Below are 22,082 nucleotides of genomic sequence, written 5' to 3'. Positions count from 1 at the left end.
TTTTCTCCATGTCATTATGCTGGACATTATTGTGCTTTTATGTGGAGCCGCTTGCCTACACCAGATCATTGGCAGCACTACCAGCTCGGGTCCCTTAGGAGCATCCTAGATAGTGGAGATCATCCGCGTAAGTCCATTAGCGCTCTCCGCCGCCTCGTTTAACCCCTGCAGGGCGGGACGGCTAACCGAACCCTGACGCTGCTCCTGCACATCCTCACTTGGCCGGGCTCTTGGGTGTTATTTGCCTTGCATGAACACAACAGGAGGGGCCCGTCCTGAGGGCCACAAATCCAATCTGCAGGGTGGGTCCAGGAGGGGAGCAGATCCTCCATCTGTATCACACACCGCTTGTCCTTTTCCGTGCCGAGAATAATCCTCATCGGGATACAACTCCCGGCTGCTTTTCTTTTTTTTTTTTGATGAATGTAATCGTTTGTCCTTCAGGGGGCGGCTGCTGGATGGCGGGGTGAAAATCGCGCTGGACTCCCACTCTGGTGATGCCGGGCACCCTGGGCTGGCGGACTGAGCCGAGAGTTTGGACCGGACGCAGGTCATAAGGAGATCATACCTTGGCCTCCTGGGGTGCCCAGGATGTCGGGGTGCCGGTTGGGCAACATGAACGGGTTCCTGGAAGACCATCGGATGGAAGCCGGGGATGTCAATCGCATCATGAGGTGCCTGGAGACCGGGTCGGTGCTGACCCTCTTCTATCAGAAGAAGTCTCAGCGGCCGGAGAGACGGACCTTCCAGGTCAAGATGGACACCAGGCAGGTCATCTGGTTCCGGACGCCAGAGAAAGTGGAGGGTGATAGTAAGTAGATCTATTATCTATCTATCTATTATCTATCTATCTATCTATCTATCTATCTATCTATCTATCTATTCTATCTATCTATCTATCTATCTATCTATCTATCTATCTATTATCTATCTATCTATTATCTATCTATCTATTATCTATCTATTATCTATCTATCTATCTATTATCTATCTATCTATTATCTATCTATCTATTATCTATCTATCTATCTATCTATCTATCTATCTATCTATCTATCTATTATCTATCTATCTATTATCTATCTATCTATCTATCTATCTATCTATCTATCTATCTATCTATTATCTATCTATTATCTATCTATCTATCTATCTATCTATCTATCTATCTATCTATTATCTATCTATCTATCTATCTATCTATCTATCTATCTATCTATCTATTATCTATCTATCTATCTATCTATCTATTATCTATCTATCTATCTATCTATCTATCTATTATCTATCTATCTATCTATCTATCTATCTATCTATCTATCTATCTGCTATCTATCTATCTATCTATCTATCTATCTATCTATCTATCTATTATCTATCTATCTATATCTATCTATCTATCTATCTATCTATCTATCTCTCTCTCTATCTATCTATCTATCTATCTATCTATCTATCTATCTATCTATCTATCTATCTATCTATTATCTATCTCTCTATCTATTATCTATCTATCTATCTATCATCTATCTATCTATCTATCTATCTATCTATCTATCTATCTATCTATCTATTATCTATCTATTATCTATCTATCTATCTATTATCTATCATCTATCTATCTATTATCTATCTATCTATCTATCTATCTATCTATCTATCTATCATCTATCTATCTATCTATCTATCTATCTATCTATCTATCTATCTATTATCTATCTATCTATCTATCTATTATCTATCTATCTATTATCTATCTATTATCTATCTATCTATCTATCTATTATCTATCTATCTATCTATCTATTATCTATCTATCTATCTATCTATCTATCTATCTATCTATCTATCTATTATCTATCTATCTATCTATTATCTATCTATCTATCTATCTATCTATCTATCTATCTATCTATTATCTATCTATCTATCTATCTATCTATCTATCTATCTATCTATCTATCTATCTATCTATCTATCTATCTAGCATTCCCACAGTCATTATCCCCCCATGCAGTATTCTTCCTTCACCCTCCAGCACAGATGGAAACCACAAAGCACACAGAACAATGTATCTGTTCCATTATCTGGAATATCAGAGTGATGACTCAATAGGAGAAGGTCTGAATGTGGCTTCCTCTCCCCGGTATACAGTCATCGCTCCATCTCCGGGGGCAGAAAATTACAGATCGGCCAAACCTGTCGAGAGAGAGAGAGAGAGAGAGAGAGAGAGAGAGAGAGAGAGAGAGAGAGAGAGAGAGAGAGAGAGAGAGAGAGAGAGAGAGAGAGAGAGAGAGAGAGAGAGAGAGAGAGAGAGAGAGAGAGAACGAGTGGTCCATTTACTCTGACCTTTTATTATTGAAACTCTATTTGTATAGATCTATGTCTGTCCCAGTCATGTTTGAATCCACTTACCTCTGACTGACTCTCTACTTCTGCTGGAAGTCCGCTCCAAGCATCAACTACCCTTTCAGTACATTAATATTTGCTACAATTAGGCTTGAATTTTCCTCCTCCCATGTGAGGTCATGTCCCCGTGCTCTTCATCTTGACTCCATAATGAAAATCCTGCCCTCCTGAACCTTATTTACCCCCTTCATGTCAAATGTGATTGTGTTCATCCTTTCCCTTCTTTCCTCCAGACTGTACATACAGTAAGAAGTTCTTGAAGCCTCTCCTGATATGTTTTATCCCTCGGACCTTTCACCATTTTTGTTTTCAGTCTCTGGACTCGTTCTATCTTATCAATATCTTTATGTAAGTGAGATCTCCAGAACTGGACACAATATTCTAAATGAGGTCCAACTAAAGGTTTATATAGAGGAATCAGGACCTCCTTCCTCCTGCCGGTGACCCCTCTAGTGATAGAAAGATCTATATAGAGGAATCAGGACCTCCTTCCTCCTGCCGGTGACCCCTCTAGTGATAAGATCTATATAGAGGAATCAGGACCTCCTTCCTCCTGCCGGTGACCCCTCTAGTGATAGATCTATATAGAGGAATCAGGACCTCCTTCCTCCTGCCGGTGACCCCTCTAGTGATAAGATCTATATAGAGGAATCAGGACCTCCTTCCTCCTGCCGTTGACCCCTCTAGTGATATAGATCTATATAGAGGAATCAGGACCTCCTTCCTCCTGCCGGTGACCCCTCTAGTGATATAAAGATCTATATAGAGGAATCAGGACCTCCTTCCTCCTGCCGGTGACCCCTCTAGTGATAGAAAGATCTATATAGAGGAATCAGGACCTCCTTCCTCCTGCCGGTGACTCCTCTAGTGATACAAAGATCTATATAGAGGAATCAGGACCTCCTTCTTCCTGCCGGTGACCCCTCTAGTGATATAAGATCTATATAGAGGAATCAGGACCTCCTTCCTCCTGGCGGTGATCCCTCTAGTGATAGGATCTATATAGAGGAATCAGGACCTCCTTCCTCCTGCCGGTGACTCCTCTAGTGATACAAAGATCTATATAGAGGAATCAGGACCTCCTTCCTCCTGCCGGTGACCCCTCTTGTGATGGAGACCTCTCTAGTGATATAAAGATCTATAGAGAGGAATCAGGACCTCCTATATATAGGAAGGAGGTCCTGATTCCTCTATATAGACCTTTATATCACTAGAGGGTCTCCAGCAGGAGGAAGGAGGTCCTGATTCCTCTATATAGACCTTTATATCACTAGAGGGGTCACCGGCAGGCGGAAGGAGGTCCTGATTCCTCTATATAGATCTATCACTAGAGGGGTCACCGGCAGGAGGAAGGAGGTCCTGATTCCTCTATATAGATCCTATCACTAGAGGGGTCACCGGCAGGAGGAAGGAGGTCCTGATTCCTCTATATAGATCTTTATATCACTAGAGGGGTCACCGGCAGGAGGAAGGAGGTCCCTGATTCCCCTATATAGATCTTTATATCACTAGAGGGATCACCGGCAGGAGGAAGGAGGTCCTGATTCCTCTATATAGATTTTTAGTTAATTCCAACACGTTTCAGAAGTTTAATGGATCCTTCATCAGGGCCTAGTACTGTTGAGCAACATGTGTACTGGACTGATAGAACTGGATGTATCCTGATGGGTAATTAGTATGATTGCAGATTGTGGTTAAGGATGGGCTGGAGCAGAGATCTCTAAACTGCAACCTGGGGCCAGATGTGTCCCTTTGCTTACCATTATCTGGCCCTTGGGGCACTATTCCACCAGCTGAAACCAATGGTGGATCACCATTCCCCCTACTGACACCATCAGTGGGGCACTATTCTTCTCACTGATATCGGGAGGCACTGGGGCACTGATGCCGAGTATTTACCACTCCCACTGGCTACAGTCCGACCCGCATAAAGTCTGAAGGACAGTAAACTGGCCCTTTCTTAAGCACGTTTGGGGACCCCGGGGCTGGAGAAATTGTACTTATTATCCCTCGGCATCCCTCCATTTCTATCAGTCCAGTACAAACTTTTTTCAACAAGCCCTGATGAAGGACCCTTTGAACCCCTGAAATGTGTTAGAATCCTTTAGACAAAGAAATCCGAATAAAACATAATCCGGACTTTATACATTCTGCTTTCATTCCTGCACCCCCAGCCCACAGAGGGTTAAACCAGTGCCACACCTTGACCATAGCGGATGTTGGCGTATTTCCGGTTGGGACAGCGGAGAGGGAAAGTGTGCGCTGTACTTAGCACACTTTCCCACACGAGGGGACGTGTTTTGTATGACGTATTTAGGAGATGATGTCTATAGTAAAAGTGAAGGATTAGATGACGAAGGCATCAGCATGTGATATTTGACCCTCTGAGAGCCCCCCTTTATTTTGGAGGTCACCAGCTCCCCGTTTTACCGTGATGTTCTGCTGCATTTATCGGGTATAATCTGCGCACAGCCTCCACGTCAGTACAGGAAATACATCTCCTGCCAGATCTGATCAATGTCTGTTCTTGCTGCCAGCAGGCCGTCCAGTCGGATTCCGGCTACAGAGAGACAGACGGTTCTGATTTTGTCCCGCGTAAGATGCAAATATAAAATCTTCTGGGGTGCCTCAGCTTCTTACCATCATTTTGAGAAAAAACGTAGGGCCCAATCAGATCTGCACGCCACACCAGTGCACAAACCTGGTGCATCCCCAGCACTCCAGTGACCCCCCCCCCCCCCTGTCATAAATTGTTGAGTGCTGTGGTAAAAATTAATGTTTTTTTTTTCCCGTGTTTCTGGGTGCGTCAATAGCCCATGCACAATGAACAGGCCGCCTTAAAGTGACAGGACCCTGTTACGTTTGTACTTCCCCCAACTTCCTGTCCCAGTGACAACATTGTGACAGAAAATGAGGGGGGGGGGGATTCTCCTTACTGAAGTTACAGATAGCAGCAAAAAAAACCCACCCCCCCTTTAAAAACTGAAAGGAGAAAAAAAGTTTTCCTATGGAGTTATACTTTAACTGAGGCCTTTCGATGGAAGTTACAATGCCCAATTGGGTGTAACCCTGAGGACAAAACGCGTTGGTTGGAGCCTACGTGCTGACGTCACACAGCCCTTTCCGAGGTGTGGATCGGTGGCCATCTTGGTAGGTCTGGTCGCGATTGTTTGTTCTCTTTTCCATGTGGATGATTGCTAATGTTGCTTTTCTGTAATGATTTTATGACCATGAAACACTACACGATATATGATCCTTTGGGCTGCGTGTGGTGAGCATTTTCCTCTAAGCTCCAGGTCAAAAACTGAAAGCAGAAAAAACGTTTTCCTCTGGAGCTATACTTTAACTGCATACGCATATATGTGGCCTTTCGGTGGGTGGGCCTTAACGCCGAGAGGCCGCATATATGCGTACCTAAATAAAAGCTGTGCTGAGAGCGCACGCCCTGCGGCTAACAGAAAGCGCCCGATCTCTACTTACGATTGGGAGCTTTGCAATCATGTGATCGATGTGACAGCCAATCACAGCGGTCACATGATCAGAAATCCCGCCTCCCAGCGCCAAGGGGTGTATAATAAAGGGAAAGTGTATTTTTTTAAGTAGTAAATATAAACCAGCCTACATGCTGACGTCGCGCCGCCGTTTCCGAGGTCCAGATCGACGGCCATCTTGGCAGGTTCGGCCGCGATTGTTTGTTTTCTGTGATGTCAGGTGTGATGTCAGCACGTAGGCTCCACCAGACGCGTTTCGTGCACACGCATGTCCTCAGGGATATGCTTGAAGTTGCAACACCCAATTGAGGATGAAACGCGTTGGTCGGAGCCTACATGCTGACGTCACGCTGACGTTTCTGAGGTCTGGATCGGCAACATCAGCAATCTTCCACGTGGAAAAGAGAACAAAATCTTGCGACGGGACCTGCCAAGATGGATACCGATCCGGACCTCGGAAACGGTGGTGTTATGTCAGCACGTAGGCTCCACCAGATGCGTTTCGTGCACAGGCATGTCCTCAGGGATATGCTTGAAGTTGCAACACCCAATTGGGCGTATCTCTGAGGATGAAACGCGTTGGTCGGAGCCTACATGCTGACGTCACGCTGACGTTTCTGAGGTCTGGATCGGCAACATCAGCAATCTTCCACGTGGAAAAGAGAACAAAATCTTGCGACGGGACCTGCCAAGATGGATACCGATCCGGACCTCGGAAACGGTGGTGTTATGTCAGCACATAGGCTCCAACCAATGCGTTTTGTGCGCATGCATATCCTCAGGGATATGCTTCAAGTTGCAACGCCCAATTGGGCATATCTCCGAGGATGAAACGCATTGGTCAGAGCCTACATGCTGACGTCACGCTGACGTTTCTGAGGTCTGGATTGGCAACATTAGCAATCTTCCACGTGGAAAAGAGAACAAACAATTACGGTGGGACCTACCAGGATGGACACCGATCCGGACCTTGGAAATGGTGGTGTGACGTCAGCATGTAGGCTCCACCCGACACGTTTCCTGCACACAGACATCCTCAGGGATATGCTTCAAGTTGCAACGCCCAATTGGGCGTATCTCTGAGGAAGAAATGCGTCGGTCAGAGCCTACATGCTGACGTCACGCTGCAGTTTCTGAGGTCTGGATCGGCAACATTAGCAATCTTCCACGTGGAAAAGAGAACAAACAATCGCGGTGGGACCTACCAAGATGGACACCGATCCGGACCTTGGAAACTGCGGTGTGGCGTCAGCATGTAGGCTCCAACCAACGCATTTCGTGCACACGCACGTCATCAGTGATACGCCCGAAGTTACAATGCCCAATTGGGCGCATCGGTTGGAGCCTACGTGCTTACGTCACACCACTGTTTCCGAGGTCTGGATTGGCGGCCATCTTGGTAGGTCTGGCCGCGATTGTTTGTTCTCTTTTCCATGTGGAAGATTGCTAATGTTGCTTTTCTGTAACGATTTTATGACCATGAAACAGTACACAATATATGATCCTTTGGGCTGGGTGTGGTGAGCATTTTCCTCTAAGCTCCAGGTCAAAAACTGAAAGGAGGAAAAATGTTTTCCTCTGGAGTTATACTTTAACTGCGGCCTTTCGGTGGAAGTTACAATGCCCAATTGGGTGTAACCCAGAGGACGAAACGCGTCAGAGGGAGCCTACGTGCTGACGTCACACCGCTGTTTCCGAGGTCTGGATTGGCGGCCATCTTGGTAGGTCTGGCCGCGATTGTTTGTTCTCTTTTCCATGTGGAAGATTGCTATTGTTGCTTTTCTGTAACAATTTTATGACCATGAAACACTACACGATATATGATCCTTTGGGCTGCGTGTGGTCAGCATTTTCCTCTAAGCTCCAGGTCGTACTGATAGCGATATGGAGGAGTGACATGGGATGCAGTACTCATTCAGTACAGAGGGGGCGCTTGTCTGTTCTGTTCATCTGCAGCCAGGCACTGGGCGGTATGAGAGGACTGTTTGGGTCCTATGGACGGTGTCTGAGCGGGGGTGGGGTGATGGGCTCATACTATTACCCCCATTCTAGGTGAAAGAATACCATTGAGTCCTCCAAGATGTTTACTGTCAACAGTGTGTAATAGGGGACACATTTGTTCGACCATCAAGGGGTTAATCTTCAATAAAATATAAGATACAGTATATAGATTTCTACAGGCTGGTTCCCAGCTCCGCCCCTTTGCTGCAACTCCCTTCAGGCTGGAAGAGTGATGTAGGAGCTTGGCTGAGTGTGGCGTGGTGGCCATGGCCATGTGGACTATCCTGCTCATGGTGGATTTCAGGAAGCCTTTGAAGTTTTCAGGGGTTTATCAGATCCCATGCCGGCTGGAGCAGGAAGTTCAGGCGCTTTTGGAAGGAGATGAGGGGCTTTCCATTTGTAACTTGGAAAATCTTACATCTCTGTGATCAAAGTGCAGGATGGTGGTGCTGTGTTGTGTGTTAGGGACGATACTCAAGATGACGGTGTTGTGTGTTAGGGACGATACTCAAGATGACGGTGTTGTGTGTTAGGGACGATACTCAAGATGACGGTGTTGTGTGTTGTGTTAGGGAGGAGATTTCGGATGACAGCAATGTTTTGCTTAAGGGAAGACACTTGGGATGGCGATGCTGTGTGTTGTGTTAGGGTGGAGACTCTAGGTGGCGATGTGTTAGGGTGGAGACTCTAGGTGGCGATGTGTTAGGGTGGAGACTCTAGATGGCGATGCTGTGTTAGGGTGGAGACTCTAGGTGGCGATGCTGTGTGTTGTGTTAGGGTGGAGACTCTAGGTGGCGATGCTGTGTTAGGGTGGAGACTCTAGGTGGCGATGTGTTAGGGTGGAGACTCTAGGTGGCGATGTGTTAGGGTGGAGACTCTAGATGGTGATGCTGTGTGTTGTGTTAGGGTGGAGACTCTAGGTGGCGATGTGTTAGGGTGGAGACTCTAGGTGGCGATGTGTTAGGGTGGAGACTCTAGATGGCGATGCTGTGTTAGGGTGGAGACTCTAGATGGCGATGCTGTGTTAGGGTGGAGACTCTAGGTGGCGATGCTTTGTTAGGGTGGAGACTCTAGATGGCGATGCTTTGTTAGGGTGGAGACTCTAGATGGCGATGCTGTGTTAGGGTGGAGACTCTAGATGGCGATGCTGTGTTAGGGTGGAGACTCTAGGTGGCGATGCTTTGTTAGGGTGGAGACTCTAGATGGCGATGCTTTGTTAGGGTGGAGACTCTAGATGGCGATGCTGTGTTAGGGTGGAGACTCTAGGTGGCGATGCTGTGTTAGGGTGGAGACTCTAGGTGGCGATGCTGTGTGTTGTGTTAGGGTGGAGACTCTATGTGGCGATTCTGTGTACTGTGTTAGGGTGGAGACTCTAGATGGCGATGCTGTGTGTTGTGTTAGGGTGGAGACTCTATGTGGCGATTCTGTGTACTGTGTTAGGGTGGAGACTCTAGATGGCGATTCTGTGTGCTGTGTTAGGGTGGAGACTCTAGATGGCGATGTGTTAGGGTGGAGACTCTAGATGGCGATGCTGTGTGTTGTGTTAGGGTGGAGACTCTATGTGGCGATTCTGTGTACTGTGTTAGGGTGGAGACTCTAGATGGCGATTCTGTGTGCTGTGTTAGGGTGGAGACTCTAGATGGCGATGTGTTAGGTTGGAGACTCTAGATGGCGATGCTGTGTGCTGTGTCAGGGTGGAGACTCTAGGTGGCGATGTGTTAGGGTGGTAGGTTTCCTATGGGACGGGTTCATTGTGCGGGTTTCAGCCGCTGCGTTTTTGGAAAGCGTCAGGGATTTGTTTATAAACGCAACGCAGAGCCATTTGGGTTCCAGAGACTGCGATGGACATGCGGCAATAACGTTCCCGGTGCATTTTATTATGTTTTGAGTTTTCTGTTGGGTGTTTATGCCAATAGTAAAGTATGACAGTTGTGTTCATGTCGTGCGACTTTGGTGCGACTTTGGATATGTGTTTCTTGGATGCGACTTTGGATGTGTTTCTTGGATGCGACTTTGGATATGTGTTTCTTGGATGCGACTTTGGATATGTGTTTCTTGGATGCGACTTTGGATATGTGTTTCTTGGATGCGGCTTTGGATATGTGTTTCTTGGATGCGACTTTGGATGTGTTTCTTGGATGCGACTTTGGATATGTGTTTCTTGGATGCGACTTTGGATATGTGTTTCTTGGATGCGACTTTGGATATGTGTTTCTTGGATGCGACTTTGGATATGTGTTTCTTGGATGCGACTTTGGATATGTGTTTCTTGGATGCGACTTTGGATATGTGTTTCTTGGATGCGACTTTGGATATGTGTTTCTTGGATGCGACTTTGGATGTGTTTCTTGGATGCGACTTTGGATGTGTTTCTTGGATGCGACTTTGGATATGTGTTTCTTGGATGCGACTTTGGATATGTGTTTCTTGGATGCGACTTTGGATATGTGTTTCTTGGATGCGGCTTTGGATGTGTTTCTTGGATGCGACTTTGGATATGTGTTTCTTGGATGCGACTTTGATGTGCCTTTACACTCTCTGGTACTCAAGTAGCATTAAAGTAACGTCAGAGTTGCATCCAAGTTGCACCTGTCCAAAGTCGCATCAAAGTCAATACTTTCCTGCTGGTGAAAAAAATAAACGCATTAAAAAACGCCTGAACCTAGCCTTAGGTAGGACAGGCGGGAGAGTGGTGCTGCGATAAATGCGCTGGGGGCCAATCAGATGCGTTTTCACATGTACTCACAAGGAGGGAAGAAGGTAAGCAGGCGGCATTTTTCCTGCACAGAACTGTACTGGAACGCGGTAAAACGCATCAAAAACGTGCTAAAACCGCCCCGGACGCACGTGTCCCTATTACAATTGAAGAAAAAGAGAGAAGGGGAAAATTAACCGGAACGTGTCAACAAATCACATGCAAGCGCCCGGAACGCATCTGGACAGTGTTTTTATGGTGTGAACTGGCCCTTAGCCGGGTTCACACTGATGCGGGTTTTGTGCGATTTCCTCACCTCATCAGAATCGCTCCCCGTTCATGAGAACCACGGCGGGTGTGTATGTTAAGTGAACGACACCCCAAAATCGGTCTGCAGAACGCGGTGCGATGTGCAGAATCAGATGGCAGACGTGTGAATACTCGTGCGATCCGATTCTAGTGCGGACCAAAAAAAGGGTCCTGCGCTTTATTGATGCGGGTGCGGTGCGATTAGAGCCATACAAAATGTACGATGGCGCCGCACACAAATCGCATGTGATTGGCACAGGAATGAGGTGCGTTTGCTGTGCGAATCGAATGTGACGTGCCGCATCAGTGTGAACCCGGACTTAATGATTTCTTTTCAGATTCCTCTTCACTTCCTGTCTCAGTGACCACCAGGAGGAATCTTCCCAACGGGGACACGGACAGCAAAGGATCCCAAACCTTCCCGACTCCACCCAAAACCAAAAGAAAAAAAAAATTAAAATAGCCTTTACATACACTTTAGCAGCGTTTTCTGTGCGATTTCCACACCGCATCACAATCGCACCGCGCTCATGCGAAACGTATGTTGAAAAATCAGTTTACAAAATGCGCTGCGATGTGCAGAATTGGATTGCATAGTTGTGAATACCCAATTCAAAAAAAAAAAAGTCATTAGAGCGTAAGCTCCTCTGGTACAGAGACTGATGTGACTGTGGGGGAGGGGACATTAGAGCGTAAGCTCCTCTGGTACAGAGACTGATGTGACTGTGGGGGAGGGGACATTAGAGCGTAAGCTCCTCTGGTACAGAGACTGATGTGACTAGGGGAGGGGACATTAGAGCGTAAGCTCCTCTGGTACAGAGACTGATGTGACTGTGGGGGAGGGGACATTAGAGCGTAAGCTCCTCTGGTACAGAGACTGATGTGACTAGGGGAGGGGACATTAGAGCGTAAGCTCCTCTGGTACAGAGACTGATGTGACTGTGGGGGAGGGGACATTAGAGTGTAAGCTCCTCTGGTACAGAGACTGATGTGACTGTGGGGGGAGGGGACATTAGAGTGTAAGCTCCTCTGGTACAGAGACTGATGAGACTGTGGGGGAGGGGAAATTAGAGCGTAAGCTCCTCTGGTACAGAGACTGATATGACTGTGGGGGAGGGGACATTTGAGTGTAAGCTCCTCTAGTTCAGACTGATGTGACTGTGGGGGAGGGGACATTAGAGTGTAAGCTCCTCTGGTGCAGAGACTGATATGACTGGGGGGGAGGGGACATTAGAGTGTAAGCTCCTCTGGTACAGAGACTGATGAGACTGTGGGGGAGGGGACATTAGAGCGTAAGCTCCTCTGGTACAGAGACTGATATGACTGTGGGGGAGGGGACATTTGAGTGTAAGCTCCTCTAGTTCAGACTGATGTGACTGTGGGGGAGGGGACATTAGAGTGTAAGCTCCTCTGTACAGAGACTGATGGGACTGTGAGGGAGGGGACATTAGAGCGTAAGCTCCTCTGGTTCAGACTGATGTGACTGTGGGGGAGGGGACATTAGAGTGTAAGCTCCTCTGGTACAGAGACTGATGTGACTGTGGGGGAGGGGACATTAGAGTGTAAGCTCCTCTGGTACAGAGACTGATGTGACTGTGGGGGAGGGGACATTAGAGTGTAAGCTCCTCTGGTACAGAGACTGATATGACTGGGGGGGAGGGGACATTAGAGTGTAAGCTCTTCTGGTGCAGAGACTGATGTGACTGTGGGGGAGGGGACATTAGAGCGTAAGCTCCTCTGGTTCAGACTGGTGTGACTGTGGGGGAGGGGACATTAGAGTGTAAGCTCCTCTGGTACAGAGACTGATGGGACTGTGGGGGAGGGGACATTAGAGTGTAAGCTCCTCTGGTTCAGACTGGTGTGACTGGCTCAGTGATCTCTGTACAGCACTGCGGTATATGTCAGAGCTATATCACACTGGCAGTCTGTTGATCCGGGCCCATGGTGTGTTATCTGTTGGGCCCCTCGCTCTGCCTGTCCCTCCCTCCATCGCACACATCGCCCTCAGTGTTTGTACAGCTCGCAGCTTCCTGGCAGAGCCCAGAATAGCGCGGTTCCCCCGGAGGGGTGGAGGCGCCTTTCTCTCCGTTTTTAACTTTTTCTTTGCTGACAGACATCCCTCCGCCCGTCCAATCAGATTTATGTACACCGTCATCGATAACCAATCTATGAGTCGCATCCACAGACATTGGAAGTACAGCGACCGCCCGTTCTGTGTGCGCCCCCCCCCCATATGTAATGCTGGGAGCTGGATATCTATACACCCCATGGGGGGCGATTTCATTGGCGAATCACATTTTTCCTGGTTTAGCAGATCCGCTGAAGGTTTGCTCACTTGGAATACCCAATCATGTGCAATAGAAAATACAAAGCGTAAGTCGGTGACGTGCTTCTGAAATATGCTGAAGCTGTGGTCGCTTTATACACCCAATCATGTGCAAGGGGAAAAAAAACGGATTTTGATTGCTTCTGATTGGATGATTCCAGTCGGCACAACCTCACCTCATTTAGAAAATCAACCCCGGAGCCTCTATGGGTGTGTGGGCGTGTCCAGCCTGTGCTAAATAGACAAACAATTACTTGGGGGGGGGGGTAAAAATAGGCCGTCGAGTGACAAGAACAATAAGAGGAGGAATAAAAAATCCAATCTGCTGGTTCCTAAACATGGCATTTCCAAAATGCAGCAAAATTGCATCCAGAAAGTATTCCCAGCGCTTCACTTTTGCCACAATTTGTCATGTTACGGCCTCATTCCAAAATGGGTTCAATTCCTATTTTTCCTCCACATTCTACAAACAATACCCCATAATGACAACGGGAAAGAAGTTAGTTTTTAAATCTCTGAAATTTAATAAAAATAAAGAAACTAAACAACCCCCCCCCCCCCCCATGTACAGTGGGGATCGAAAGTTTGGGCACCCCAGCTAAAAATGTGTATTAATGTGCATAAAGAAGCCAAGGAAAGATGGAAAAATCTCCAAAAGGCATCAAATTACAGATTAGACATTCTTATAATATGTCAACAAAAGTTAGATTTTATTTCCATCATTTACACTTTCAAAATAACAGAAAACAAAAAAATGGCGTCTGCAAAAGTTTGGGCCCCCTGCAGAATTTATAGCATGCTCTGCCCCCTTTGGCAAGTATCACGGCTTGTAAACGCTTTTTGTAGCCAGCCAAGAGTCTTTCAATTCTTGTTTGAGGTATCTTTGCCCATTCTTCCTTACAAAAGTCTTCCAGTTCTTTGAGATTTCTGGGCTGTCTGTCACGCACGGCTCTTTTAAGGTCTATCCATAGATTTTCAATTATGTTGAGGTCAGGAGATTGTGAAGGCCATGGCAAAACCTTCAGTTTACACCTCTTGATGTAATCCCCCGTGGATTTCGAGGTGTGTTTAGGATCATTATCCATTTGTAGAAGCCATCCTCTCTTTAACTTCAGCTTTTTCACAGATGGCATCAAGTTACCATCCAAAATTTGCTGAAATTTTATTGAATCCATTTTTCCTTCGACTCGTGAGATGTTTCCTGTGCCACTGGCTGCAACACAACCCCAAAGCATGATTGATCCAACCCCATGCTTAACAGTTGGACAGAGGGTCTTTTCATTAAATTCTGTGCCCCTTCTTCTCCAAACGTACCTTTGCTCATTCCGGCCAAAGAGTTCAATTTTAACCTCATTGGTCCACAGAACATGTTTCCAAAATGCATCAGGCTTGTCTATATGTTCATTTGCAAAGTTCAAACGATGATTTTTGTGGTGAGGATGTAGAAGAGGTTTTCTTCTGATGACTCTTCCATGAAGCCCATATTTGTACAAGTATCTCTTTATAGTGGAATAGTGACCACAACTCCAGTGTCTGCCAGATTTTTCTGGAGGGATCGTGCAGTCAAACGTGGGTTTTGAATTGTTTTTCTCACAATCCTGCGAGCTGTTCTGTCTGATATTTTTCTTGGTCTTCCAGATGTTGCTTTAACTTCCACTGTTCCTGATGACTGCCATTTCTTAATTACATTCCGAACAGAGGATATTGACATCTGAAAACGCTTTGCTATCTTCTTATAGCCTTCTCCAGCTTTGTGAGCGTCAACTATTTTCAGTTTCAGTTTTCTAGACAACTGCTTAGAAGAACCCATGGTGCTGATTGTTGGGGCAAGGTCAGATGAGTCGGGGCATTTAAAACCTTTGAGATTGACATCACCTGGTCTTCCCAGACGATGATTGAGAACAATCCATGACACTGGCAGGTCTCAGCTTTGCAAAGGGTGCAGTGAATGCTATAAACTCTGCAGGGGCCCAAACTTTGGCAGACGCCATTTTTTTGTTTTCTGTTATTTTGAAAGTGTAAATGATGGAAATAAAATCTAACTTTTGTTGACATATTATAAAAATGTCTAATCTGTAATTTGATGTCTTTTGGAGATTTTTCCATCTTTCCTTGGCTTCTTTATGCACATTAATACAAATTTTTAGCTGGGGTGCCCAAACTTTCAATCCCCACTGTACATAAGTATTCCCAGCCTTTGCTCAATCCTTTGTTGAAGCCCCTTTAGCCCCCATTCCAGCTTCAAGTCGTTCGGAGTACGATGCTACAAGCTTGGACACCTATTTTTGGGCGATTTCTCCCATTCTTCTTTGCAGGACCTCAGAAGCTCCATCAGGTTGGATGGGGAGCGTCGGTGCACAGCCATTTTCAGACTTCTCCAGAGATGTTCAATCGGGTTCAAGTCTGGGCTCTGGCTGGGCCACTCCAGGACGTTCACAGAGTTGGCCCATAGCCACTCCTTTGTTATGTGGGCTGCATGCTTAGGGTCGTTGTCCTGTTGCCCCAGTATAAGGTCGAAAGCGCTCTGGAACAGGTTTTCATCAAGGATGTCTCTGTACATTGCTGCATTCATCTTTCCTACCATCCTGACTAGTCTCCCAGTTCCTGTCTCTGAAAAACATCCCCACAGTATGATGCTGCCACCACCACGCTTCGCTGTAGGGATGGTATTGGCCAAGTGGTGAGCAGTGCCTGGTTTCCTCCAGACATGACACTTGGCATTCAGGCCAAAGAGTTCAATCTTTGTTTCATCAGACCAGAGAGTTTTGTTTCTCATAGTCTGAGAGTCCCTCAGGTGCCTTTTGGCAAACTCGAGGCGGGCTGCATTTGTGTTTTACTGAGGAGTGGCTTCCGTCTGGCCACTCTACCATACAGGCCTGATTGGTGGAGTGCTGCAGAGATGGTTGTTCTTCTGGAAGGTTCTCTTCTCTCCACAGAGAAACACTGGAGCTCTTTCAGAGTGACCATCGTGTGCTTGGTTACCTTCCTGACTAAGGACCTTCTCCCTCGTTCGCTCATTTTGGCCGGGCGGCCCACTCTAGGAAGATTCCTGGTGGTTCCAAACTTCTTCCATTTACAGATGATGGAGGTCACTGTGCTCTTTGGGATCTTCAATGCTGCAGAAATGTTTCTGTACCCTTCCCCAGATCTGTGCCTTCATACAATCCTGTCTCAGAGGTCTAAGAACAATTCCTTGGACTTCATGGCTTGGTTTGTGCTCTGACATGCACTGTTACCTGTGGGACCTTCTATAGACAGGTTTATGCCTTTCCTAATCATGTCCAATCCACTGAATGTCCCACAGGTGGACTCCAATCCACTGAATGTCCCACAGGTGGACTCCAATCCACTGAATGTCCCACAGGTGGACTCCAATCCACTGAATGTCCCACAGGTGGACTCCAACCCACTGAATGTCCCACAGGTGGACTCCAACCCACTGAATGTCCCACAGGTGGACTCCAATCCACTGAATGTCCCACAGGTGGACTCCAATCCACTGAATGTCCCACAGGTGGACTCCAATCCACTGAATGTCCCACAGGTGGACTCCAATCCACTGAATGTCCCACAGGTGGACTCCAATCCACTGAATGTCCCACAGGTGGACTCCAGCCAACTGAATGTCCCACAGGTGGACTCCAATCAACTGAATGTCCCACAGGTGGACTCCAATCCACTGAATGTCCCACAGGTGGACTCCAATCCACTGAATGTCCCACAGGTGGACTCCAATCCACTGAATGTCCCACAGGTGGACTCCAGCCAACTGAATGTCCCACAGGTGGACTCCAATCAACTGAATGTCCCACAGGTGGACTCCAAACAAGTTGTGGAAACATCTAAAGGATGATCAGTGGGGACAGGATGCCCCAGAGCTCAATTTTAAGTGTCATGGCAAAGGCTGGGAAGACTTATGTACATGGGGGATTTTTTTTTCGTATCTTATTTTTAATAAATTGCAAAGATTTCAAAACGAACTTCTTTCACGTTGTCATTATGGGGGATTGTTTGTAGAATGTTAAGGAAAAAATTGAATTGAATCCATTTTGGAATAAGGCTGTAACATACAAAATGTGCCAAAATGTGAATATTTTCTGGATGCACTATGTGTATATATATATATATATATATATATACAGTGGGGATCGAAAGTTTGGGCACCCCAGCTAAAAATTTGTATTAATGTGCATAAAGAAGCCAAGGAAAGATGGAAAAATCTCCAAAAGGCATCAAATTACAGATTAGACATTCTTATAATATGTCAACAAAAGTTAGATTTTATTTCCATCATTTACACTTTCAAAATAACAGAAAACAAAAAAATGGCGTCTGCAAAAGTTTGGGCACCCTGCAGAATTTATAGCATGCACTGCCCCCTTTGCAAAGCTGAGACCTGCCAGTGTCATGGATTGTTCTCAATCATGGTCTGGGAAGACCAGGTGATGTCAATCTCAAAGGTTTTAAATGCCCAGACTCATCTGACCTTGCCCCAACAATCAGCACCATGGGTTCTTCTAAGCAGTTGTCTAGATAACTGAAACTGAAAATATCCCTTAGTTCCACCCCCTTCCCACCTCTGAGCATCATCCCTTAGTTCCACCCCCTTCCCACCGCCGAGCATCATCCCTTAGTTCCATCCCCTTCCCACCTCCGAGCATCATCCCTTAGTTCCACCCCCTTCCCATCTCCGAGCATCATCCCTTAGCTCCACCCCCTTCCCACCGCCGAGCATCATCCCTTAGTTCCACCCCTTTCCCACCTCCGTGCATCATCCCTTAGTTCCACCCCCTTCCCACCTCTGAGCATCATCCCTTAGTTCCACCCCTTTCCCACCTCCGAGCAGCATCCCTTAGTTCCACCCCCTTCACACCTCCGAGCATCATCCCTTAGCTCCACCATCTTCCCACCGCCGAGCATCATCCCTTAGTTCCACCCCTTTCCCACCTCCGAGCATCATCCCTTAGTTCCACCCCCTTCCCACCTCCGAGCATCATCCCTTAGTTCCACCCCTTTCCCACCTCCGAGCAGCATCCCTTAGCTCCACCTCCTTCCCACCGCCGAGCATCATCCCTTAGCTCCACCCCCTTCCCACCGCCGAGCATCATCCCTTAGTTCCACCCCTTTCCCACCTCCGTGCATCATCCCTTAGTTCCACCCCCTTCCCACCTCTGAGCATCATCCCTTAGTTCCACCCCTTTCCCACCTCCGAGCAGCATCCCTTAGCTCCACCCTCTTCCCACCGCCGAGCATCATCCCTTAGTTCCACCCCTTTCCCACCTCCGAGCATCATCCCTTAGTTCCACCCCCTTCACACCTCCGAGCATCATCCCTTAGCTCCACCATCTTCCCACCGCCGAGCATCATCCCTTAGTTCCACCCCTTTCCCACCTCCGAGCATCATCCCTTAGTTCCACCCCCTTCCCACCTCCGAGCATCATCCCTTAGTTCCACCCCTTTCCCACCTCCGAGCAGCATCCCTTAGCTCCACCTCCTTCCCACCGCCGAGCATCATCCCTTAGCTCCACCCTCTTCCCACCGCCGAGCATCATCCCTTAGTTCCACCCCTTTCCCACCTCCGTGCATCATCCCTTAGTTCCACCCCCTTCCCACCTCTGAGCATCATCCCTTAGTTCCACCCCTTTCCCACCTCCGAGCAGCATCCCTTAGCTCCACCCTCTTCCCACCGCCGAGCATCATCCCTTAGTTCCACCCCTTTCCCACCTCTGAGCATCATCCCTTAGTTCCACCCCCTTCACACCTCCGAGCATCATCCCTTAGCTCCACCATCTTCCCACCGCTGAGAATCATCCCTTAGTTCCACCCCCTTCCCACCTCTGAGCATCATCCCTTAGTTCCATCCCTTTCCCACCTCCGAGCAGCATCCCTTAGCTCCACCTCCTTCCCACCGCCGAGCATCATCCCTTAGCTCCACCCCCTTCCCACCGCCGAGCATCATCCCTTAGTTCCACCCCTTTCCCACCTCCAAGCATCATCCCTTAGTTCCACCCCTTCCCACCTCTGAGCATCATCCCTTAGTTCCACCCCTTCCCACCTCTGAGCATCATCCCTTAGTTCCACCCCCTTCCCATATGTTTTATTGCAGAAAGTACAATTTAAAAAAAAAAAAATGTAACGTTTAGTCTTTTTTTTTTTGATGGTAGCCTTTGTTACGTTGGTCCCAGCTCTCTGCAGGTCATTCACTAGGTCCCCCCGTGTGGTCCTGGGATTTTTGCTCACCGTTCTTGTGATCATTTTGACCCCACGGGGTGAGATCTTGCGTGGAGCCCCAGATCCAGGGAGATTATCAGTGGTCTTGTATGTCTTCCATTTTCTAATTATTGCTCCCACAGCTGATTTGTTCACACCAAGCTGCTTGCCTATTGCAGATTCAGTCTTCCCAGCCTGGTGCAGGTCTACAATTTTGTTTCAGGTGTCCTTCAACAGCTCCTTGGTCTTCACCATAGTGGAGTTTGGAGTGTGACTGTTTGAGGTTGTGGACAGGTGTCTTTTATACTGATAACAAGTTCAAACCGGTGCCATTGATACAGGTAATGAGTGCAGGACAGAGGAGTCTCTTAAAGAAGAAGGTCCAGGTCTGTGAGAGCCAGAAATCTTGATGTTTGTAGGTGACCAAATACTTATTTTCCACCATAATTTGCAAATCAATTCTTTCCAGATCAGCCAATGTGATTGTCTGGATTTGTTTTCTCATTTTGTCTCTCATAGTTGAGGTCTCCCTATGATGCCAATTACAGGCCTCTCTCATCTTTGTAAGTGGGAGAACTTGCACCATTGGTGGTGACTAAATACTTTTTTGCCCCCCTGTATATATCCGGGCGCAGGCACAATTTTAGATTTTCTCACATATTTACCAAAACATCTTCCAGCTCTAGTTCTATAATGGATATTGGCGGACAGTGCGCACTCTCAGGTGTAATTAGAGGGTATGTACATCCAAATTGGAGGAAGGGTTTAGGAATTACAGCTCTTAAGAGTAGCCCCCCCCCCTTTCAAGGTTCTTAAAGTAATTGGACAATTGAACCAAAAGCTGTTTCATGACCAGGTGTGGGCTACTCCTTCATTATTTCTTAATCAATTAAGCAGGTAAAAGGTCTGGAGTTGATTCTAAGTGTGGAATTTGCATCATGCGTTCAAAGGAGCCATCCATGCAAGTGAAACAGACCATTGTAAGGCTTCAAAAACGGAACCAATCCAGAGAGATCGCAGCAACATTAGGAGGCCAAATCAACAGTTTGGTCCATTCTGAGGAAAGAAGAATGCACCGGTGAGCTCAGCAATATAAAAAGGCATGAACGTCCATGGAAGACAACAGTGCTGGATGATCGCATGATCTTCTCTATGGTAAAGAAAAACCCATTCACAACATCCAGACAAGTGAAGGACACTCTCCAGGAGGTGGGCGTATCATTGTCAGTCTACAATCAAGAGAAGACTTCACGAGAGCAAATACAGAGGGTTCACTACAAGGTGCAAACCATTCATAAGCCTGAAGAATAGAAAAGCCAAAAAACATCTAAAAAGCCGGACCGGTTCTGGAAAAGCATTCTTTGGACGGATGAAACTAAGATGAATCTGTACCAGAATGACAGGAAGATAAAGGTGTGGAGATGGCTTGGAACAGCTCATGATCCAAAGCACCCAACGTCATCTGTAAAACATGGTGGAGGCAATGTGATGGCACGGGTGGAGGCAGGGTGATGGCATGGGTGGAGGCAGGGTGATGGCATGGGTGATGGCATGGGTGGAGGCAGGGTGATGGCATGGACGGAGGCAGTGTGATGGCATGGGTGGAGTCAGGGTGATGGCATGGGCGAAGGCAGTGTGATGGCATGGGCATGCATGGCTTCCAGTGGCACTGGGTCATTGGTGGTTATTGAAGATGTAACAGAAGACAGAAGCAGCCGGATGAATTCTGCCATGTTTACAGATCTACTGTCAGCCCAGATTCAGCCAAATGCAGCAAAGGTGATTGGACGGCGCTTCATGGTACAGATGGACAATGAACCAAAACACACTGCAAAAGCAACCCAGGAGCTTTTGAAGGAAAAGAAGTGGAATATTCTGCAATGGCCGAGTCAGTCACCTGATCTCAACCCAATTGAGCATGCATTTCACTTACTGAAGGCAAAACTAAAGGCAGAAAGACCCCCAAACAAAGAACAACTGAAGACAGCTGCAGTTAGAGCCTGGCAAAGCATCAGAAAGGAGGAAACCCAGTCTTTGGTCATGTCCATGGGTTCCAGACTCCAGGAAAAAGCATCAGAAAGGAGGAAACCCAGTCTTTTGTCATGTCCATGGGTTCCAGACTCCAGGAACAAGCATCAGAAAAGAGGAAACCCAGTCTTTTGTCATGTCCATGGGTTCCAGACTCCAGGAAAAAGCATCAGAAAGGAGGAAACCCAGTCTTTGGTCATGTCCATGGGTTCCAGGCTTCAGGCAAAGCATCAGAATGGAGGAAACCCAGTCTTTGGTCATGTCCATGGGTTCCAGGCTTCAGGCAAAGCATCAGAAAGGAGGAAAGCCAGTCTTTGGTCATGTCCATGGGTTCCAGGCTTCAGACAAAGCATCAGAAAGGAGGAAACCCAGTCTTTGGTCATGTCCATGGGTTCCAGACTTCAGGCAAAGCAACAGAAAGGAGGAAACCCAGTCTTTGGTCATGTCCATGGGATCCAGACTTCAGGCAAAGCATCAGAAAGGAGGAAACCCAGTCTTTGGTCATGTCCATGGGTTCCAGACTTCAGGCAAAGCATCAGAAAGGAGGAAACCCAGTCTTTGGTCATGTCCATGGGTTCCAGGCTTCAGGCAAAGCATCAGAAAGGAGGAAAGC

The 22,082-nt window shown here is 47.1% G+C and overlaps 1 protein-coding gene across 2 annotated transcripts in view; it reads left to right on the top strand.

Moving 5' to 3' along the window:
* The first annotated feature begins 255 nt into the window (after window positions 1–255).
* Window positions 256–22,082, top strand: part of LOC149436174 (1-phosphatidylinositol 4,5-bisphosphate phosphodiesterase gamma-1-like) — a 145,160-nt gene continuing 123,333 nt past the window's right edge. For both annotated transcript variants that reach the window (XR_016308326.1, XM_089661932.1), the window contains exon 1: window positions 256–811. Coding sequence is in view for 1 of the 2 variants with exons in the window: in XM_089661932.1 (XP_089518058.1) it covers window positions 592–811 (220 nt within the window). In the remaining variant the exon portion in view is untranslated. The remainder of the gene's footprint in view (window positions 812–22,082) is intronic.

Source organism: Staurois parvus, unplaced genomic scaffold (assembly GCF_062004578.1).
Source record: "Staurois parvus isolate SC_StPar_1 unplaced genomic scaffold, SC_StPar_1.0 ptg001410l, whole genome shotgun sequence".
In the NCBI taxonomy this organism is placed as follows: Eukaryota; Metazoa; Chordata; class Amphibia; order Anura; family Ranidae; genus Staurois; species Staurois parvus.
The sequence above is the reverse complement of the archived record's forward strand: the minus strand, read 5'-3'. Positions and strand labels throughout refer to the sequence as shown.